At 53.4% G+C, this 21679-nt stretch overlaps 2 protein-coding genes across 2 annotated transcripts; both read right to left on the minus strand.

Annotated features, from left to right (window-relative positions):
• Positions 1–444: 444 nt before the first annotated feature.
• Positions 445–6106, minus strand: LOC308058090 (vigilin-like; the record flags this gene model as incomplete). Its single annotated transcript, XM_080412096.1, has 6 exons — positions 5715–6106; positions 4642–4796; positions 4090–4305; positions 2232–2438; positions 1539–1754; positions 445–693 (listed from the first exon to the last, which is right to left on the minus strand). The coding sequence occupies exons 1-6, from the start codon at positions 5788–5790 to the stop codon at positions 445–447; spliced, it is 1119 nt and encodes a 372-aa protein (XP_080268222.1). The 5' UTR covers positions 5791–6106.
• A 10055-nt stretch (positions 6107–16161) lies between these two features.
• LOC308058027 (vigilin-like) lies at positions 16162–21679 on the minus strand. The gene is made up of 5 exons (XM_080412037.1): positions 21384–21679; positions 20311–20465; positions 19759–19974; positions 17208–18107; positions 16162–16362 (listed from the first exon to the last, which is right to left on the minus strand). Exons 1-4 carry the CDS (start codon positions 21457–21459, stop codon positions 17784–17786), a joined length of 771 nt encoding a protein of 256 aa, XP_080268163.1. The 5' UTR covers positions 21460–21679; the 3' UTR covers positions 16162–16362; positions 17208–17783.

The raw sequence follows: 21679 nt of genomic DNA on the forward strand, positions 1-21679 counted from the left end.
GTGTTTGCAGCAGTAAAAGAGAGGGTTCCCTTGAACAGCAAAGATCTGTGTCATTTCCCCCTGGGTTTACCCACGCTAGAATACACCTCTCTCTCCCGTGACGAGTGATCTGGACTAAACCTTTTTCTACGCCGGGGGTGCTAAGCTAACCAGCTCATCCATACCTTTGGCATCTGCTGAGTTATTTTGGCCAGGTTCTGTCCTTTCTTTCCAATAATGAAACGATGAAGCCAAGAGGGGGCAGAGACCGAGGAGACGGTAAAACTGTTGGCCTGAGAGACAGAAAAACAGAGAAGCTGTTTGATGGACAAACTGGAAGAGGCCTTCCCAACAATTCAGTTCCAATTCCCATGCTGCACCTCCGGTATTGACTTCTAAGCTGCACCTCTAATGGCCCAAGAGAGAGCACCCCCGCTACAGCCGTCAGTGCTCACAAATGTATCTTCATGGGACCTTCAAAGGAGGCCTAGCCCATCTTGTAAGTACCTTTTCAAAGACTTCAGTCAATGCTTGCCCCAGTTTTTCAGGCTCGCCTCGCAGTATCAGCGTCTCCGAGCTACTGTCAATGGGTGGGATCTCGACAGAGACTCCAGTCTTCTCCAAGATCTCCTGCAGGGAATTCCCCTTGGGGCCGATGACATACTTGTGCTGGGACTTCTTCACCTCCACTGCAATAGTAGTAGTCTTCTTTTTCTGTAGGGGCAGAGACACTGAGGCGTCAATCACAAGGGGGCGGGGAAGGACAAGAGCGACAGGAAGAGGCACAAGATGCAGTCAGACTCTGCACCCAGCAAAGAGCAAAGCCAAGCTGAGCACAGTGGCTCGGCAGTACCCTAGCACCCCTTGGGCCCCTGCCTACAGAAAGCCTTGTGCTCAAAAATTCACAGGGGAAGTACAAAACTAGCATGCTGTGTCAAGCTCCCTGGGACACGGCATGGAAGAGACCACACACACACACAGGCATGTCGTTGTCGTCCCCCCCGTCCCCCCGTTGGACAACAGGGTTCAACTCCCAGCCGTCTCCCAGGCAGTGCTGTGATGCAACACTGTGCAGGCTATAAGCCGATTGTTGAAATCCAGACCGGTACAAATACAGACCTAACCACGAGGAAAAACAGCCCAGCAACCCACAACAAGGATATTCACAGCAGCGTTGGCTGTGGGAAATAAACTGGAGTGACATTCGCTCTTCAGCAACTTCTACTTAGGTAGCAACTTTGATACTGTCAGCTGGCCACCGCTGTAGACTTCACACTTCTTTCCTTCCTTAGTAGCCCCGGTGTGAACAAGAGCCAGGGGAGCTCTTGGTGGCCTGCTAATTCCCACGGTACAGAAAAGCGAGAAATCTGTCACCTCCCGGATAGTATCAGCCCAGCTCCCACTCTGCCGAGTGAGGAAACGGTAGGATTCGGGGTCATGTACTGCAAGGGCTGCTGAGCCAGATGCAACGGAGGGATGCACAAAAGTAGAACAAGAAGGGAAGAGTGCCTAGGAGCAGGTGCCAGGGGAAGGTGGGAAGCTTTATGGACCATGCGTACCTTCTCCTCATAGATCTTCTTAACTCGAGCCACAGCCTGGGCTAGTCGCTCCTTTTCTCCGGTGAAGACTATCTCGGTCTTGTTGACACTGGGTGGAGGAATGTTGATGCGCGTCCCTGTGTCCTGCATGAGCTCCCTCACCAGCTTGTTGTAAGGGCCAGCAATGAAAGGGTGGTACACTTTCTCCACGTCCAGCCGCTCCACGGCACGCTTATCCTGGAAGAGCCCACAACAGACCTTGGTGGGAACTGCCCTCTATATTACAGTCTCTGCCAGGCACAGCTAAGTTCCCAGGGGTGTCCTGCCTGACACTCTGGCCCAAGCAACCTTCTCAGTTGGCGGGCTTGTAGATCTCCACCTCTTTCAATCTACAAATACGGTTGCTGCTGCTGCTCCTTGTTTACGATATTCACCCCTGTGATCTCCTGCCTTATCTCAGCTGGCACCTAAGACGCGTCGCTTCAACTATCAAATGCTTGTTTTGGCTTCAGAGATGGACAAAACGCAGCACAAGAAGTTTCAGGACCTGGCAGCGGTGCTCACACAGCCAGCGAGTGGCACAGCATACGTCTCCGTTCAGGCTAACGTTAGCCACTGACTGTAGCCACGGTGGCTGCAAACTCCGACTACACCACGGGGAAGCAAAATGGCTGAGCAGCCAATGCCATGAGAGAGATCACAGTACTGAGGTACCTGCTCAGCGGAGATAAGCAGGATCTCGTGCCGGGCCTTCTCAATCCCTTCTTTAGTGCCGCTGATCTTGATCTGGTTGCTGGGGTCATCTGGGCGGGGGACCTGCATTTTGGTTGCAGTTTTGAGCTTCAGGTCCTGCAGCTTCGCACCCTTCTTTCCAATGACAAAACGGTGGTGCTCCTTGGGGATGGCAACTGTTGCCGAAGCCTGCAGCAGAAGAACCAAGCATCTGTGAAAAGCCTTGCCTGCACTGGCAGATCCACAGGAACAGAGCCAGGGAAAGCAAGGTAGACGCTGCTCAGTGGTACTGCTCCTCAGAGCAAACACAACGCCTTCCCAGCGCACTCTGTCTGAGGGCTGACACTGTACCAGCTGATCTACAGCGCCTCCGTGCCAGGAGTATAGACCCCACCTTTCCCTCAAAACCCTTCTGTTTGCACAGGAGCGGTACCCTGAATTAGCAAAGGCCTTCCGACACAGACGAGGAGGTGCCTCTCCTCTAGTGTAAGACACCAGACAACAACTGTGATGACAGCGCACAGCTGGAGTTTATCTGAACTCTGACACCTGCTGCCAAGGCTACAGAGAACAAGACATACAGTATGACTCCTAGGAAAGAGAAATTCAACACCAGAAACCTACTGCAGGAGGCAGGCAGCTAGCAGATGCTCACCGCTACTTAAGTGCTAAGGTGTCTTCAAGTGTAGCACGTGCTGCTCCTGGGACTGCTTCTAGAAGGCCCCACATGCAAAAGGGGTCCTTCTCAATCTACCATTAAAGGGCTGGTCTATACGAGGGCTTCCTGACTTCTTCCCTTCTCACTGAGTTTGTACAGGTCTGGTAGCTGATGACTGCTATCGTGCTCCTGGTCCCTGTGATTAGGTAACCACTAACAGCAATCAGACAATGAACATTCAAGCTATAATGGAAAAATGAAAGATGAAGAAAAGATCACTCGGTGTGACTTTTCAGCTCTGTGTTCCTGTCCTGAAGCCAGCCAAGCCTAAGAGAAGCTGGAATACAGACACACCTTCCCGACCTGGGGCCAGGGCAGTAGGAGGTATATTTGAGAACAGTGGCTCATGGATCTGTGGCGGCATGACCTGAACTGATTTTTCAGATGCACATTGTGGATGTAGGGTTTTGTTCCTTTCTCTTTCCTCTGGCAGGGTATGACACAGGGGCTGAACAGCACTAAGCAGACATGGTATTAACATCGCATTACCTACCTTTGGCATTATACTTTAAAACACACTGCAACACCTGGCTGCGATACATCCTAACAAGAGCTACCACCTTGACTATGAGCTCAAGAACCTTAAGGTAAGAGATCAAAACCTAGAGGACTGAAGCAACCGAAACAACAGGGTTGTGGCTCCTTACCAGTGTGCCTTGAGCTACACAAGGCAGAACCCTGACCCGAAGCTTTTGGCTTTTGGCAGGACTTCCTTTTCTCTACTTTTCTTTCTCCCAGCCTTCCACGTTCTTCTCTGAAGGGCTTCAGGAAAAGCACAGTCCCGTTCTCACACACTACTAGCTTTGTGTGTGAGGCTCCTGCACCCCCTCCAGCACCAGCACCTCAGCACAAAGTCACTGGTTGCAACTCAAATGTTCCAGAGATCGCAGACTCCACGCTTCATGCAACACCACGGCCTGTAATTACCTTGGAACCCTATTTTAAGCCTCATTCCCATTCCAAATTGCCAATTGGGTGCTTTGAAAACGTATGGCAAAGCTGAATTAGTCATGTAACAACACACCTCTTTGGCTTACAAGCACACGGGCCCAAGGGTCTCAAAGCATTTGCGAGTCTTGGGGAAGAGCAAAGCTGAAGGCAGAAACAGTTAGATGCCCTCACCTGAGTCTGCAGTCGAGCGACAATCTGCTTCCGAGCCTTCGTGACTGCTTCCGGCTTGCCAGAGACCACGATCGAAAGGCCCTGGTCCTTTGCGAGAGACAGCTCCAGGTGAGCTCCCGTCTTCTGCATGATGTCAAGGCAGATCTTGGCCTGCTTGCTTTCTCCCAACCGATCCATGTCCTTGTATTTCCTCTCCTCCAGTGGCACATGGAACACCTGCTCAGCCACGGGACAGACACAAGCAGGGCACAGCAAGGTGTCAGTGTGCTTTTGATTGTCAGTGCCTCCCTCTGCAATCCTCCCTTCAGGCCTGTTCCAGCTGACTGTGCAACAGGGATGCAGAGCTTTGTCTGGGCAGTTTTCAACACATCCCTCCCCCTCCAGAGCTGTCCTAGCATTCAGCCGCAGTCTTCCTTGTGCCCCAGGGCAAAGGACAGCAAAGAGGCAGTTACTCTGGCACACTAAGGGATTTCATACTCCAGGGAAAGCTTCGCTTCACCTACTTTTTGGAGGGATGAAAAGGAGGGAGATAAGACACCCACTCCCACCAACCTGAGTGATGACAGAAGCCTTTATTGGCCGGATTTTGCTCCAGGGCCCAGCAGGTTCCCGGGCAGCTTCCAAACATGGTGCTTTCTCAGGGAGCGCAGGGAAGGCTTCCTCGTAGGTGGGAGGATCCTTCTCTTCTTCCGAGTTTAAAGCTGTTACTGGGGTGAAGCAAACAAGGCCAATGAGATGCTCTCCCCACAGAAACGTCCCCATTCATAGGCAGTGCAACTCTATTGAGGCATCATCAAAGAGGGACAACAAAGGACTTGTGCACTACTATTCACCCTGCTACAGTTATGCTTGTGGAGAGCAGCCGAGTCTGGAGCTCAGCTGAGCTCAGCACAGCACAGACTGCAGTAGGTGCCGCTACGGATGCAGGAAGCAACCGTGCAAGTGAATGGTGGCAGCAAACACAGCACATTATCGCCAGCTTTGTTGAGAGGAGCTTCATCAGGGGACAACAGGCCAAGGAGAAAGAAATCAAAGGGACACAGCAAGGCTGTAGGTCAGAAGGGGACAAGACAGACACATGCCCAGGAAGAAGGCAGAGAGAAGCAGAAGCACTCTAGTTGGGGCAGAGTCCAGGGAAAGCCTGTAGCTTATGTTCGACTCAGCTGGGCACTGGGCTGTGCCAAGCGGGCCAGCTCGCAGCTGGAGAATGGGTGCCGAGACCCATCAGTGAGTCAGCCAATACGGTTATACCGACTTTCCCCAGCACCTGGCTGAGCAGAGGAGGAAGTGACAATCCAGCACACTGATCCCACGAGGCTCTCTTGCAGCCCAATGACCCCTGCTTGCACATGCCCTGCCCCACGGCTGACAGCGTTGCTAGCCAGAGCTCTGTGAAGATCTGAGGCTTGCCTCCGCCTGGCCCTGCACTGTGCAGCACCACCGATGTGCTCCTGTTGGTGGAAAGCCAGAGTCTGGCAGGCCGCCAGCCTAGGAATGGCGAACGCCGTGCCTGGACACTTAGGGGGAGCCGGAGGCATGGAGCGAGCTTGGCTAAGAGCAAGGAACCTTGCCTGCGCAGTCTCTATTTAGAGGCACATCACAGGAACTCAGCTGTGTCTTCTCACCTTTCACCTGCTGCTGCGTCAAGCCACTGCGGTGTTTGGCAAAGCTCTCCTGGCTCAAAACTGCCACCGAGCTCATCGTCGACTTCCCACGCACACACACAATCCGGGTATGCCACTGGAAGAGACAGAGGAGGCAACACTGTTACCAGCACCACTCAAGATGCACACAAGTCACTCCAGGAAGGCAAATGACGTGTTTCCTGAGCACTTTTCCAGCCGGCCTCTTGAGAAGCGCCTACAGGGCCAGTCTGCTGCCCTGTTCTCTTGCTGAACCACACAGAAACTCAGGGGGGATTTTTCCTGATAGCACAGTGGGCATCAAAACCAGAGCTCCTCGTTAGGAAGGCAGAGGATGTGCAACCTAAGAAGCCTCTTGGAAAGGGGGACACCCCAAGCTGGCTTTACCTCTAGTAGGCCCGCAGCTAAGCCTGTGCTGGGCACGAGGCCGAGGGGCCTGCCGCCATCGTGGTCAAGAAGAGATGTGTGTGACCTCCCAACATACGGGTGGTCCCTCCCCTGTGTGCCCTTTGTCAGCCGGTTGCCAGGGGAACAGCCCGACTCGTTCCCATAGCAACCGACCAAAGGGCGCATGGGGGCGGGGCCACCCCTGTGTTGGCAGGTCACGCACTTCTCTCTTCTTCACCAGGATGGTGCCCCGGGACCGGCTTTACCTCTCGTAGGCCTGCAGCGAAGCCTGTGCTGGGCACGAGGCCGAGGGGCCCCTCTTCCCGCCAGCTGTGCGCGCGTGGCAGCGGCGGTCGGGGTCGCTGGCTGCGCGAGGCGCGGGGCGCAGGTGAGGAGACGCGGCGGGAGGGGGGCGGCCAGCGGCGCTGCCCTCCCTTGGCGGGGCTCGGGGGTCTGCCTGCGCGGCGCCCGTCTGGAGGGGGTGCAGGACAGCCCCTTCCCCTGCTCTCCGGGAACTCTCCGGGAAGCCCCTCTGGGGTGCTGAGCAGGTGCTGGTGAGGAGGAAGCAGTCGAGGGGAGCTGCGGGGTGGGGCACACACACACCCCCACCACCCCCCCCATACCCACAAACACCCCCACACCCCGGTCCATCCCTAAAATCTTCATCAATTCCCACCCGTCCATCCCTAAACCCTTTCCCCCCGCCCCCTCCCCTGCCCCCGCCCCTCTGTCCCTGGCATGGCCCAACTGCCCAGCACCACCAGACCACTCTGGCCCAAACACCATAAGGCAATGGTTCCCACCTGACAATAGCAAGTCGAGGAACATTTTTTTTTTCCTAAATAGAGAGAGTTTTACTTCGTACGCTGCCGACTATGCCGAATGTTGTTTTGCTGGCTGACTGGATACACAGCAAAGCTGAACTCCAGATCAAATATAACCAAATCTATCAAGTATATCAAATAACGGAATATATCAAATGCAGTTTCTTATATTGCAATAAAAGAAAATAGCATGCAATATGATAAAAGGAACCAGTGGCAGTTACTGTGAGCGATATGATAAAAGAGCAATAGGAGCGAAGCACCAAATTGTCACTGCAAAGCCTTAACGAGACTAAGGAAAGGAGACATCACCAATTCCAACCCCAGCATCACACAGGACCACCCTTTGTCTGGGAGCGCCCTTGCAGCCGGCACCAGCAGTCTCTCGGGAACTGGGAAATTCCCCTGGAGAAGGTGCCAGAAAGGAATCCTCTTGCTGCTTCTCAACCTGCCCTGGCAGACATATGACGCACATCATAAAAGTTCTGCTCCCTGCTTTCTGTGGTGAAAAATTGACCAAAAGCTTTTGCACTCATGCAGAGCCAAAAAAATACATTTTGGGAAAGGGCAGCATGGCTCCCCTGGAGAAGGTGCAAGGAAGGAAATCTCTTGCTGCTTCTCAACCTGCCCTGGCAGACATATGATGCACATCATAAAAGTTCTGCTCCCTGCTTTCTGTGGTGAAAAATTGACCAAAAGCTTTTGCACTCATGCAGAGCCAAAAAAACACATTTTGGGAAAGCGCAGCATGGCTCCCCTGGAGAAGGTGCCAGGAAGGAATTATCTTGCTGCTTCTCACCCTGCCCTGGCAGACGTGTGAGGCACAGCACAAACATTCTGCTCCCTGCTCTCTGGGGTGAGAAAAATTTACACGGCACATTTGCAATAATACACAGACCCAAGAAGTCACCTTGGAAAGTAAAAATGCAACACTGCTCCCCTGGAGAAGGTGCAAGGAAGGAGTTCTCTTGCTGTTTCTCACCCTCCCCTTGCAGCCATGTAAGGAACAGCACAAAAGTTCTGCTCCCTGCTTTCTGCTCTGAGAAAAAGAAAATTGACCACTCATACATGGAATCATTCACATTCCAAAGGAAGCCACCTTGGGAACGTGCAGCACTGCTCCCCTGGAGAAGGTTCCAGGAATGAATTCTCTTGCTGCTTTTCACCCTGCCCTGGTAGCCCTGTCAGGCACAGAACAAAAGTTCTGCTCCCTGCTTTGTGTGGTGAGAAAATTGACCTCTTTTCATTGGCAATCATGTACAGCCCAAAAAAACTCACCTTGACAAAGTGCAGCAGTGCTCCCCTGGAGAAGGTGACAGGGAGGAATTCTCTGGCTGTTTCTCACCCTGACCTGGAAGCCATGTGATGAGGCACAGAGCAAAAGTTCGGCTCCCTGCTTCCTGTGGTGAGAAAATTGACCAAAAACTTGTGCACTCATGCAGAACCAGAGCTCACCTTGTGAAAGTGCAGCACTGTTCCCCTGGAGAAGGTGACAGGAAGGAATCCTCTTGCTGGTTCTCACTCTGTCCTTGCAGCCTTGTGAGGCACATCAGAAAAGTGCTGCTCCCTGCTTTCTAAAGTCAGCAAAATTGACCGTTCACAGTTGCGCTCATGTAGAGACAAGACTTTCTTACTCAAAAGAAAACCCCAAAAAGCCACGTAGCCTTGGGAAACCCCTTGTCCTTCCGTGTGGCTGGTGACTTCCCATGGCTCTTCCGCAAGGCAGGAGAAACAACCATGAATTTGGAAGCCCACGTAAATTCAAGTACACTTAGTCCTCTGACAGTCACTACTTATGGGCCAGCAGTCCTCTCACCCCTCCACAGATCTGCCTCTTAGTCCTCTAGCAGTCATTCTCCATGGAGGGACCACAAGTCCTCCATACCTACCTACCAACTCACCAGAAATGAGTCAGACCACACCAGAAGTGACACTGCCTGACCTGCAGGAGATATATTAGACCAGTAACGATGGTTTCAAGACAGAAAAAACACCACCACCCAACAGTACAGCAGAAAAACAACCAGAAGAAACTCTGTACACAAACCAAAGGCCCCCATCCAAACCCCACAAAGGCAACAGAGGTGAAAAAAGGCACTCTCCACAAAGAAACCCACCACACAGTTCACAAGATAAGATAAAAATGCCATAACCCCAGGAACGCAGGGCCAACAAACCCAGATTCTGTCCATAACAATAACACACTTTGACACGAACTGGCCTGACCTCTGGCATACCATAACCTTCTTGCCCCCAAACCACAGCACGTTGTAGCCCTGAGGCAACACAAGATGGAACACAAAGTCCCTTGAGATCTCTGCCAAGGCCTTCAGGTGGTCCCTGACCTCAGGCATCACAACCTTGAAGTGGGAGCCAGACGGAGGCACCAGGACATCACCGGCACCCATCTTCACACCCTGAAACAGTGCCTGGGATAAACGCTCCTGGGGACAGAGGCTGAGGCACTCAGAGGCTTTGAGCCGGCCAGCCACCATCACAGGGCTTCAGCTCATCATTTCTGTGTCAGAGCCACCAGGCAGGTGGCCCCATCCTCCCTGAGAGCCCGCTCAGGGCACCTGTACCCAGCTCCAGGGGGCTGGACACACAGCCTCGGATCCATGGGGGGAGGGGTGCTTTAATCCTGGGAGTAGGATTTCTAACAGTGCCCCTGGGGAGGAAAGTCTCCTCAGGCCTGGAAGCCTGAGAGACATCCCTGCGCTGCTCCACACGTCACCAAAAGCTGGGGCTGAGGAAGGCTGCTTTGGGGCCCGTCGAGGGAACCAGCTCCCCTGGGCTGCTCTGTGGCCACCGGCTGCCGTTGCTGTCGCGCGGGTCTCAGTGCTGCTCTGCAGTCGGCCGTCACCTCCCTGCGGGACACTCTCCAGCGCAGCACACGTCTGCACTGGCTCTCCCTGGGGACAAAGATCACAAGCGAGGGATGTGCTTGGCTTTGCCCCCAGCCCCAGGCTGCCACCAGAGAGACCTGCCACCCCCGCCCCAGCTGTGCGATGTGGGCACCACGTACAGCTGCAGATGTGGGTCAGGGCAGCTGTGGGCAGGGGGCAAGCCCCGTGGCGGTGCCCCCGGCGCTGGCAGCAGGCAGAGCTGGGGAGAGCGAGGGGCAGCCCAGGGCAGCCGGCAGCTGGCGGCGGGGCCCGTCAGGGTGCAGCACCCTCAGCAATGCCCGGCTCCGTGCGCCTCGGCCCCAGGGCTGCAGCGCAGGGCTGGCCCCAGCTGGGGCTGGGCTGGGAACAGGCAGGCAGGGCCCCTGGCAGCCCCGGCACGCACCTGCTCCCTGCATGGGGCAGCCTGCTCCTCTGCAATCGACCCCGTGGCATCCAGAGAAGAGCCCTGCCCTGGGCCTGAGCCATCTCTGCAGGCAGGAGGCCTTCCTCGGCGTCCGTCCCTCAAACCCCTCCCTCCGGCCCCCACGGTCCGTCCCTAAAACACTTCCCCTCGCCCCCAGCCCCTGCGAGCGGGGAATCCGCCTCCCCAGCTGTGAGCCCGGGCGGCGCAAGCCCCCCCAGGGCTCACCCTGCCATCCATGTGGTTCCTGGAAGAAACACCATCCCACCATGCCCGCAGGCAAACCGCTATCCCTATGGACACAATGGGGGCAGCCGGCAGGGGGGTTGGGGGTGGGGGGGTGGGGGTGAGGGGGTGTCACTCTCGGGGCTATCCTAGTGAGCAACACTCAGAGAGGCCAAAAACTGGAGTGCAGGGTTGATGCCGACATTAGAGCCGGCTGCAAGCGAAAGGCAGTCAATGGGCATGGGCGCTGCTGGGAGGGAAAGCGCCACGTCAGGACGGTCGGGAATCTCGGCTGGCTGGGAGGGAGCTCCATCGAGCGCTCAGAGTCGAGGCTTGAGATCCTTGCAGCCACGGAGGTTTTTGCACGGAGAGCTGCGCTAAGCAAGGCCCGTTTATCACTTTGGCTGCAACACGAGGGTGCTGCACCCCTGCATGGTGCTTCCCCTGAGCCGACAGAGAACTTTCTCTCCTGGGCTTTGTTCCCTCTGGGACAGCGGCTGTGAGCGAGGCAGGGCTGTCAGATATGCACAGCTGGGGTCGAGGGGCTCAGAACGGATAAACCCCCCGGCCTGCGCCCGGCCCTGCCCCTCTCTTACAGCCGCCATGGCAGTTCCCCTGCAGCTGAATAGAACCATCAACGCTCTGTCTTCAGTGGGGTTTCTTGTACATAGAAAAAGGGGACAGCACAAAGCGTGAAGCAAAGCCAAGAAGGTGGCACCTGCTTTTAAAAAAGAATACATTCAGTACATCACAAAAAAATGCGGTGGAACTCACTCTTCCAATTGGGTTAGGCAGGAGGAAAATGGATTTGGAAAGCAAATAAGAATCGCTCACTTCAAGCTATAAGGTGGCTACTAAACACAGACTCTCCCGTGCATGTCCTGCTCATTAGTTCCGTGCTTTGGAAGTGCCTGTGGTTTCCCTGAAGCACCCTCTCCGGGTTACTCTTCCAAAGGGGTTCCGGGGACATCTGCATAGGGAAGCTGCCTGAAGCAATCACCGTTTGTTATCCTGTCAGGTTTCAGCCAGGGCAGATAGCCTGTGCATGCAGGGACTACAAACTGCAGGCATCGCAACTTGTGGACCCCAAGAAAAAGGGGGTACACGATATGAATTTACGGTACAAGGCTGTCACTGAAGCAAGCCACGTGAAGTGGAATATAGTACTTCTAGCAACAGTGAAATAGTGTACATTAAAAGAGTATTCATCTATATACAAAAAAGTCATGAAAACTTTTTTTCAGGACATTTCTCAAGATCTTGAGAAATAGACCTCTGTTTACTGGTAAGGGAAGAAGAAGTAAGAAACTAAAAAGTGTCCATCCCAATACACACACCACCACCACAAACACCACCACCCGCCCCCAAATTACCTCAGGTGAACCGCGGCCTTTTGAAAAAGGGCCAGCATCTAAAGCGTATGTAGTGACCTGGAACAACGTTGCTGCATATTTGGGATCCAGATGATACAGGGCAGCGTGAGGATTGCTAACATGGACAGAACAGCGGGACTTACTTTGCCTCTTTATTTCGGTAGCTAGGTAAATAGCTAAGGATCGAGGCTCTTGTGGCGAGGTGTCTGCTTACCCTTGAGCAAACAGTACTTCAGTAAGTGCAAAACCAAACCTGCAACATTGGGAACGGCAGTTTCCTGCTGACACGCATTTTTTTCCAAAAGGCAGGTGTCTGCTTCCTATCTGGGGCCATCTTTGTGCACGCTAAAAATAGTTCATGCACTTAGTGCAGTGTTCAGAGTTTTGAGAGATGGACAGCAGTGTCTGGATACACCTGGGCTTCTTGACCTTCCTGAATTTTTTCAGCGCTTGATCTCGAAAAGCTTTTCTTCTCTCCTTTTCTCTTCTGGTGTGCTTTCAGCCTCTTCTCCAGAGACCTGTTTTCCCTTTCTGTTTCTTTGCTTTTCATTTTCCTGAAACGAAAGACCCTGCAAACCTTGACATTCCACAGTGTTTATTAGAGAGGTAAAACCACGATCAACTGGAATCAGTTCTCATTTTAAACAAAGGGAGCTCATTTTACCTTCTTTCCTCTGAAAGGCTCATCAGCTGTTCCGGGTCTACCGAGGAGTCTGCTGTGCTCTCGGGGGTGGTTGGAGGCAAAGGTACAAGTGCCTGAACCGGAAAGGTTGAAGTTGAAAGGTGGCAAGACACCTGGAGTAGTAAGCTACCGTTTTCCAAATTGCTACCTTAGCTCCTCAAATAAGATCCCTTTGGTTGCTTTGCATTATCCATATTTTGCACGGTCGCAAGATAGGCTTCAGGAGCTCTGATGAATTGGGATGATGGGCTGCCCCTTCTTGCGGGCTGGGGCACCACAAACTGGAGGGGCCTTGGAGGGTAGGACAGACCCTTGCCAGCTTCGTTCTGCTGGGCTTTCTTCTGCCTTCCTGGGACACGGTTCTGCCGTTATCCCTTGGGCAGCATTATCCCATTCTGGGGCGTGAGCCTTTTATTTTTAAATCTGCGATTTTGTATTTGACTTCTTGTAGGTATTTAGATTGATTAAGCACATTCCCAATGCATCTGAGAAACAACCTTTCTGGTTTTTCTTCTCTATCATTAGAGGGTGGGAAAAGTCAAACAGACAAGAGATCTAATGGCAGGAGGAGGCACAGCAGCTGCTTGGCCCTATCAGAAACTACTGTCATACATGAGAAACGTGTCAGTGTTTCTTGGCCTGACATCCCTCTACTATTTCTGATTTCACCACCATAGCTGCCCCTGCTTCTTTGTAGAGGATGAACAGAGAGGGTGCTGTGTGCAAGAAGTCTTTTGCCTGGGGCTCTGCGTTTGCTTCACCTGCACGGCTCCTTTGATCTTCCAAACGCACCCATGGAACACAAAAGCACGTGCAGCAAAGTGACCTCGTGGAAGTGGACAACACCTAAACCAAAATCCACCAGCAGCACAATAAGGAATTGGACCAGAAGCCCCAGATTTTGAAAACCCTCAGCCCCTCCTCATACCTGTGCACCTGTCCACAGGTGCTGGCACCTCCTCAGCTGATGGAGGGGAGGGGCCGGCCACCTCCTCCCCAAAGATGTCCCCGCAGTTTTCAATCACAAACTGCACCAGCACGTTCCCCTGCACACATCAAAGCCTTGGCCTCAGCCTACGAGTTTTCTCCCTTTGAGCCTCCCAGTTCTCCCTGCCATCCCCCTGGGGAGGGAGGGAGGGAGGGAGCGAGCAGCTGTGTGTTGCACAGCTGGCGGCCCCGCTTGAACCACAGCAGCCTATGAGCAACAGTTAGCTGGTTGATGGTGAGAGTGCTCATCCTTCGTCCTCCATCAGGGTGCGGGCGTCTCCCGTATCACACTGGGACGCACAAAAGCCTCAGCAGTCCGGCTGCTGTTGGAGCTGCTGGAAAAGCTTTTTGGGCGAGCCGACCTATTTGTAGTGGCCAGCGTGGCAGTTTGCTTTATACCGTTGCCCTGAGCGTGGGCATCTGGAGAAACTGCCCATCAGTCAGTGTGCAGGGATGACGGCCGCAGGGGACAGCGAGCTGCAGGTGATGGTCAGCGGCGGCACCGTGTCTGCCTGCGTGTTGTCCCGGCTCTGAGCTAATGGCGCTGCTCCCCAGTGGAGCATCCATCGAGCCTGAGCACAGGCTGTGTCTTAGCCAGAATCCGAGCAGGAGCTGAGGGGACAGTGACACCTCCAGAGGTGCCATCCGGCCCCCACCTCCCTGTGTGACTGTGCTGTGAGTCATAAAGCTCAGCCGTGATGCCCACTGGCAAGGAGTCTGGGCCAAGGGATGATCCCAAAGTCCTCCCCTAGGACGCACCACCAAACAATATCTGCCCAGTCCCCAATTATCACATGGCAGACGTAGTCAGAAGAGAGGAAAGATCATTTTATTGAGGACAGCAGCTGCGGGCTGCGGGGGTGGCGGCTACCCAGGAGCCCCAGGGCTTCAGGCAGGAAAACAGCACCTGCAACAATAAGAGCCAGGAAGCACTGCTAAAGCCACAAAGCCAGGACGAGGCGTGACTTGGTTGCCCTTGCTTTGGGGAACGCTTTACAAAGTGCCTTGCCTCAGCACTCCCGCCCAAAGCACTGGTTCTCTTCATTTACTCCAGCATCCTGAGCAGACAATAAAAGCCTTACACAAGCAGCCTGCCACAGCAAGAAAGGATCTTCCTGACTTGCCGTTCGGTTCTCAAATGTTACGTTACTGCCTGTGGAACAGGGTTTAATAGGCTGTATTCCCAAGGCCTCTGACTCCCCTTTACTGACCTGGGGCCCCGCGTTCGTGCTTTTCCCAAATGACATTCGTTCTAGTGTTTGGTCCACAGTTCCCCATTCTAATATCTAATAGTGCATTCCACCACTTCATACGTCGACTTTTCAATCGCTTCGTCCGTCTCTGGCCGGCCCCCTCGCGGGGAACACGGAAACGCAGATCGGGACCCCCCACTCACTTCACAGTTAAACTGTGTCTCTCACACACATCACACTTGCCGGGCAGCCCTCAGCCACACAGGCAGCATGTTACATACAACTCTAGGAATGCTGACAGTTTGCGTTAGCACACAAAGTACGTGTTTCAATGAACAATTGCCAAAAACCAAGTTCTAATTTTTTCTGGCCCTAAGCAGGGCCCTAAGCAGGGGCCCCTCTGCTCTGTTGCCCCTTCTTGCCCCAGTTTCTTACTGGAACTAGTAACTCCAGCTCATCAGTTCCTTGACCATGGCTTCAATCTGTTCCTGAGCCACATGCACATCTTCTGTAGGCCCTTCCAAAGTGATGTTATCCTCTCCTCCAGTGAATTTGATGCGAACCTTGAGGTGAAAGACAATGAATCTCTTAAGAATTTGCCAAGATCCAAGCCAGGCCAATACCCTTGGTCAGGCCTACACCATCGATCCCTGCCACTAAGAGATGCGCCTCTTCCCAAAAAGCCCAAACAAAATCCCCACAATTTCCCAAGTCAGTAACTTAACGATGTCAGCCATATGGCAGTGCCTAGAGCCCAAGGCTCTGGTGCTGTCCCGGTTTCTGCAAGGGCTTTGGAGAAGTTTACTCATCTAGCCTTTATCTAGATACCGTCTAACTCACCAGGGAGAAGCCTTGCCGCACTCAGCATTTCCAGGTATCCTGCTACATCAGTTCTCAAAACAGCACCACATAAAGCTTCCTTGGAAGGGCTCAACCCATGACAATAACATAGGATGAGCAGTGTTTGCAGCAGTAAAAGAGAGGGTTCCCTTGAACAGCAAAGATCTGTGTCATTTCCCCCTGGGTTTACCCACGCTAGAATACACCTCTCTCTCCCGTGACGAGTGATCTGGACTAAACCTTTTTCTACGCCGGGGGTGCTAAGCTAACCAGCTCATCCATACCTTTGGCATCTGCTGAGTTATTTTGGCCAGGTTCTGTCCTTTCTTTCCAATAATGAAACGATGAAGCCAAGAGGGGGCAGAGACCGAGGAGACGGTAAAACTGTTGGCCTGAGAGACAGAAAAACAGAGAAGCTGTTTGATGGACAAACTGGAAGAGGCCTTCCCAACAATTCAGTTCCAATTCCCATGCTGCACCTCTGGTATTGACTTCTAAGCTGCACCTCTAATGGCCCAAGAGAGAGCACCCCCGCTACAGCCGTCAGTGCTCACAAATGTATCTTCATGGGACCTTCAAAGGAGGCCTAGCCCATCTTGTAAGTACCTTTGCAAAGACTTCAGTCAATGCTTGCCCCAGTTTTTCAGGCTCGCCTCGCAGTATCAGCGTCTCCGAGCTACTGTCAATGGGTGGGATCTCAACAGAGACTCCAGTCTTCTCCAAGATCTCCTGCAGGGAATTCCCCTTGGGGCCGATGACATACTTGTGCTGGGACTTCTTCACCTCCACTGCAATAGTAGTAGTCTTCTTTTTCTGTAGGGGCAGAGACACTGAGGTGTCAATCACAAGGGGGCGGGGAAGGACAAGAGCGACAGGAAGAGGCACAAGATGCAGTCAGACTCTGCACCCAGCAAAGAGCAAAGCCAAGCTGAGCACAGTGGCTCGGCAGTACCCTAGCACCCCTTGGGCCCCTGCCTACAGAAAGCCTTGTGCTCAAAAATTCACAGGGGAAGTACAAAACTAGCATGCTGTGTCAAGCTCCCTGGGACACGGCATGGAAGAGACCACACACACACACAGGCATGTCGTTGTCGTCGTCCCCGTCCCCCCGTTGGACAACAGGGTTCAACTCCCAGCCGTCTCCCAGGCAGTGCTGTGATGCAACACTGTGCAGGCTATAAGCCGATTGTTGAAATCCAGACCGGTACAAATACAGACCTAACCACGAGGAAAAACAGCCCAGCAACCCACAACAAGGATATTCACAGCAGCGTTGGCTGTGGGAAATAAACTGGAGTGACATTCGCTCTTCAGCAACTTCTACTTAGGTAGCAACTTTGATACTGTCAGCTGGCCACCGCTGTAGACTTCACACTTCTTTCCTTCCTTAGTAGCCCCGGTGTGAACAAGAGCCAGGGGAGCTCTTGGTGGCCTGCTAATTCCCACGGTACAGAAAAGCGAGAAATCTGTCACCTCCCGGATAGTATCAGCCCAGCTCCCACTCTGCCGAGTGAGGAAACGGTAGGATTCGGGGTCATGTACTGCAAGGGCTGCTGAGCCAGATGCAACGGAGGGATGCACAAAAGTAGAACAAGAAGGGAAGAGTGCCTAGGAGCAGGTGCCAGGGGAAGGTGGGAAGCTTTATGGACCATGCGTACCTTCTCCTCATAGATCTTCTTAACTCGAGCCACAGCCTGGGCTAGTCGCTCCTTTTCTCCGGTGAAGACTATCTCGGTCTTGTTGACACTGGGTGGAGGAATGTTGATGCGCGTCCCTGTGTCCTGCATGAGCTCCCTCACCAGCTTGTTGTAAGGGCCAGCAATGAAAGGGTGGTACACTTTCTCCACGTCCAGCCGCTCCACGGCACGCTTACCCTGGAAGAGCCCACAACAGACCTTGGTGGGAACTGCCCTCTATATTACAGTCTCTGCCAGGCACAGCTAAGTTCCCAGGGGTGTCCTGCCTGACACTCTGGCCCAAGCAACCTTCTCAGTTGGCGGGCTTGTAGATCTCCACCTCTTTCAATCTACAAATACGGTTGCTGCTGCTGCTCCTTGTTTACGATATTCACCCCTGTGATCTCCTGCCTTATCTCAGCTGGCACCTAAGACGCATCTCTTCAACTATCAAATGCTTGTTTTGGCTTCAGAGATGGACAAAACGCAGCACAAGAAGTTTCAGGACCTGGCAGCGGTGCTCACACAGCCAGCGAGTGGCACAGCATACGTCTCCGTTCAGGCTAACGTTAGCCACTGACTGTAGCCACGGTGGCTGCAAACTCCGACTACACCACGGGGAAGCAAAATGGCTGAGCAGCCAATGCCATGAGAGAGATCACAGTACTGAGGTACCTGCTCAGCGGAGGTAAGCAGGATCTCGTGCCGGGCCTTCTCAATCCCTTCTTTAGTGCCGCTGATCTTGATCTGGTTGCTGGGGTCATCTGGGCGGGGGACCTGCATTTTGGTTGCAGTTTTGAGCTTCAGGTCCTGCAGCTTCGCACCCTTCTTTCCAATGACAAAACGGTGGTGCTCCTTGGGGATGGCAACTGTTGCCGAAGCCTGCAGCAGAAGAACCAAGCATCTGTGAAAAGCCTTGCCTGCACTGGCAGATCCACAGGAACAGAGCCAGGGAAAGCAAGGTAGACGCTGCTCAGTGGTACTGCTCCTCAGAGCAAACACAACGCCTTCCCAGCGCACTCTGTCTGAGGGCTGACACTGTACCAGCTGATCTACAGCGCCTCCGTGCCAGGAGTATAGACCCCACCTTTCCCACAAACCCCTTCTGTTTGCACAGGAGCGGTACCCTGAATTAGCAAAGGCCTTCCGACACAGACGAGGAGGTGCCTCTCCTCCAGTGTAAGACACCAGACAACAACTGAGATGACAGCGCACAGCTGGAGTTTATCTGAACTCTGACACCTGCTGCCAAGGCTACAGAGAACAAGACATACAGTATGACTCCTAGGAAAGAGAAATTCAACACCAGAAACCTACTGCAGGAGGCAGGCAGCTAGCAGATGCTCACCGCTACTTAAGTGCTAAGGTGTCTTCAAGTGTAGCACGTGCTGCTCCTGGGACTGCTTCTAGAAGGCCCCACATGCAAAAGGGGTCCTTCTCAATCTACCATTAAAGGGCTGGTCTATACGAGGGCTTCCTGACTTCTTCCCTTCTCACTGAGTTTGTACAGGTCTGGTAGCTGATGACTGCTATCGTGCTCCTGGTCCCTGTGATTAGGTAACCACTAACAGCAATCAGACAATGAACATTCAAGCTATAATGGAAAAATGAAAGATGAAGAAAAGATCACTCGGTGTGACTTTTCAGCTCTGTGTTCCTGTCCTGAAGCCAGCCAAGCCTAAGAGAAGCTGGAATACAGACACACCTTCCCGACCTGGGGCCAGGGCAGTAGGAGGTATATTTGAGAACAGTGGCTCATGGATCTGTGGCGGCACGACCTGAACTGATTTTTCAGATGCACATTGTGGATGTAGGGTTTTGTTCCTTTCTCTTTCCTCTGGCAGGGTATGACACAGGGGCTGAATAGCACTAAGCAGACATGGTATTAACATCGCATTACCTACCTTTGGCATTATACTTTAAAACACACTGCAACACCTGGCTGCGATACATCCTAACAAGAGCTACCACCTTGACTATGAGCTCAAGAACCTTAAGGTAAGAGATCAAAACCGAGAGGACTGAAGCAACCGAAACAACAGGGTTGTGGCTCCTTACCAGTGTGCCTTGAGCTACACAAGGCAGAACCCTGACCCGAAGCTTTTGGCTTTTGGCAGGACTTCCTTTTCTCTACTTTTCTTTCTCCCAGCCTTCCACGTTCTTCTCTGAAGGGCTTCAGGAAAAGCACAGTCCCGTTCTCACACACTACTAGCTTTGTGTGTGAGGCTCCTGCACCCCCTCCAGCACCAGCACCTCAGCACAAAGTCACTGGTTGCAACTCAAATGTTCCGGAGATCGCAGACTCCACGCTTCATGCAACACCACGGCCTGTAATTACCTTGGAACCCTATTTTAAGCCTCATTCCCATTCCAAATTGCCAATTGGGTGCTTTGAAAACGTATGGCAAAGCTGAATTAGTCATGTAACAACACACCTCTTTGGCTTACAAGCACACGGGCCCAAGGGTCTCAAAGCATTTGCGAGTCTTGGGGAAGAGCAAAGCTGAAGGCAGAAACAGTTAGATGCCCTCACCTGAGTCTGCAGTCGAGCGACAATCTGCTTCCGAGCCTTCGTGACTGCTTCCGGCTTGCCAGAGACCACGATCGAAAGGCCCTGGTCCTTTGCGAGAGACAGCTCCAGGTGAGCTCCCGTCTTCTGCATGATGTCAAGGCAGATCTTGGCCTGCTTGCTTTCTCCCAACCGATCCATGTCCTTGTATTTCCTCTCCTCCAGTGGCACATGGAACACCTGCTCAGCCACGGGACAGACACAAGCAGGGCACAGCAAGGTGTCAGTGTGCTTTTGATTGTCAGTGCCTCCCTCTGCAATCCTCCCTTCAGGCCTGTTCCAGCTGACTGTGCAACAGGGATGCAGAGCTTTGTCTGGGCAGTTTTCAACACATCCCTCCCCCTCCAGAGCTGTCCTAGCATTCAGCCGCAGTCTTCCTTGTGCCCCAGGGCAAAGGACAGCAAAGAGGCAGTTACTCTGGCACACTAAGGGATTTCATACTCCAGGGAAAGCTTCGCTTCACCTACTTTTTGGAGGGATGAAAAGGAGGGAGATAAGACACCCACTCCCACCAACCTGAGTGATGACAGAAGCCTTTATTGGCCGGATTTTGCTCCAGGGCCCAGCAGGTTCCCGGGCAGCTTCCAAACATGGTGCTTTCTCAGGGAGCGCAGGGAAGGCTTCCTCGTAGGTGGGAGGATCCTTCTCTTCTTCCGAGTTTAAAGCTGTTACTGGGGTGAAGCAAACAAGGCCAATGAGATGCTCTCCCCACAGAAACGCCCCCATTCATAGGCAGTGCAACTCTATTGAGGCATCATCAAAGAGGGACAACAAAGGACTTGTGCACTACTATTCACCCTGCTACAGTTATGCTTGTGGAGAGCAGCCGAGTCTGGAGCTCAGCTGAGCTCAGCACAGCACAGACTGCAGTAGGTGCCGCTACGGATGCAGGAAGCAACCGTGCAAGTGAATGGTGGCAGCAAACACAGCACATTATCGCCAGCTTTGTTGAGAGGAGCTTCATCAGGGGACAACAGGCCAAGGAGAAAGAAATCAAAGGGACACAGCAAGGCTGTAGGTCAGAAGGGGACAGGACAGACACATGCCCAGGAAGAAGGCAGAGAGAAGCAGAAGCACTCTAGTTGGGGCAGAGTCCAGGGAAAGCCTGTAGCTTATGTTCGACTCAGCTGGGCACTGGGCTGTGCCAAGCGGGCCAGCTCGCAGCTGGAGAATGGGTGCCGAGACCCATCAGTGAGTCAGCCAATACGGTTATACCGACTTTCCCCAGCACCTGGCTGAGCAGAGGAGGAAGTGACAATCCAGCACACTGATCCCACGAGGCTCTCTTGCAGCCCAATGACCCCTGCTTGCACATGCCCTGCCCCACGGCTGACAGCGTTGCTAGCCAGAGCTCTGTGAAGATCTGAGGCTTGCCTCCGCCTGGCCCTGCACTGTGCAGCACCACCGATGTGCTCCTGTTGGTGGAAAGCCAGAGTCTGGCAGGCCGCCAGCCTAGGAATGGCGAACGCCGTGCCTGGACACTTAGCGGGAGCCGGAGGCATGGAGCGAGCTTGGCTAAGAGCAAGGAACCTTGCCTGCGCAGTCTCTATTTAGAGGCACATCACAGGAACTCAGCTGTGTCTTCTCACCTTTCACCTGCTGCTGCGTCAAGCCACTGCGGTGTTTGGCAAAGCTCTCCTGGCTCAAAACTGCCACCGAGCTCATCGTCGACTTCCCACGCACACACACAATCCGGGTATGCCACTGGAAGAGACAGAGGAGGCAACACTGTTACCAGCACCACTCAAGATGCACACAAGTCACTCCAGGAAGGCAAATGACGTGTTTCCTGAGCACTTTTCCAGCCGGCCTCTTGAGAAGCGCCTACAGGGCCAGTCTGCTGCCCTGTTCTCTTGCTGAACCACACAGAAACTCAGGGGGGATT

The sequence above is a fragment of the Falco punctatus genome, assembly GCF_963210335.1.
Source record: "Falco punctatus genome assembly, contig: scaffold_23, whole genome shotgun sequence".
Taxonomy (NCBI): domain Eukaryota; kingdom Metazoa; phylum Chordata; class Aves; order Falconiformes; family Falconidae; genus Falco; species Falco punctatus.

Coding starts and splice junctions, on each gene's coding strand:
- LOC308058027 (XM_080412037.1), bottom strand. CDS start 21,459: ATGAGCTCGGTGGCAGTTTTGAGCCAGGAGAGCTTTGCCAAACACCGC. Junction 19,975..20,310: donor AGGCTTCTGTCATCACTCAG/GTTGGTGGGAGT, acceptor GTGGCTGAGCAG/GTGTTCCATGTGCCACTGGA. Junction 18,108..19,758: donor TCGCTCGACTGCAGACTCAG/GTGAGGGCATCT, acceptor CTTCTGCTGCAG/GCTTCGGCAACAGTTGCCAT.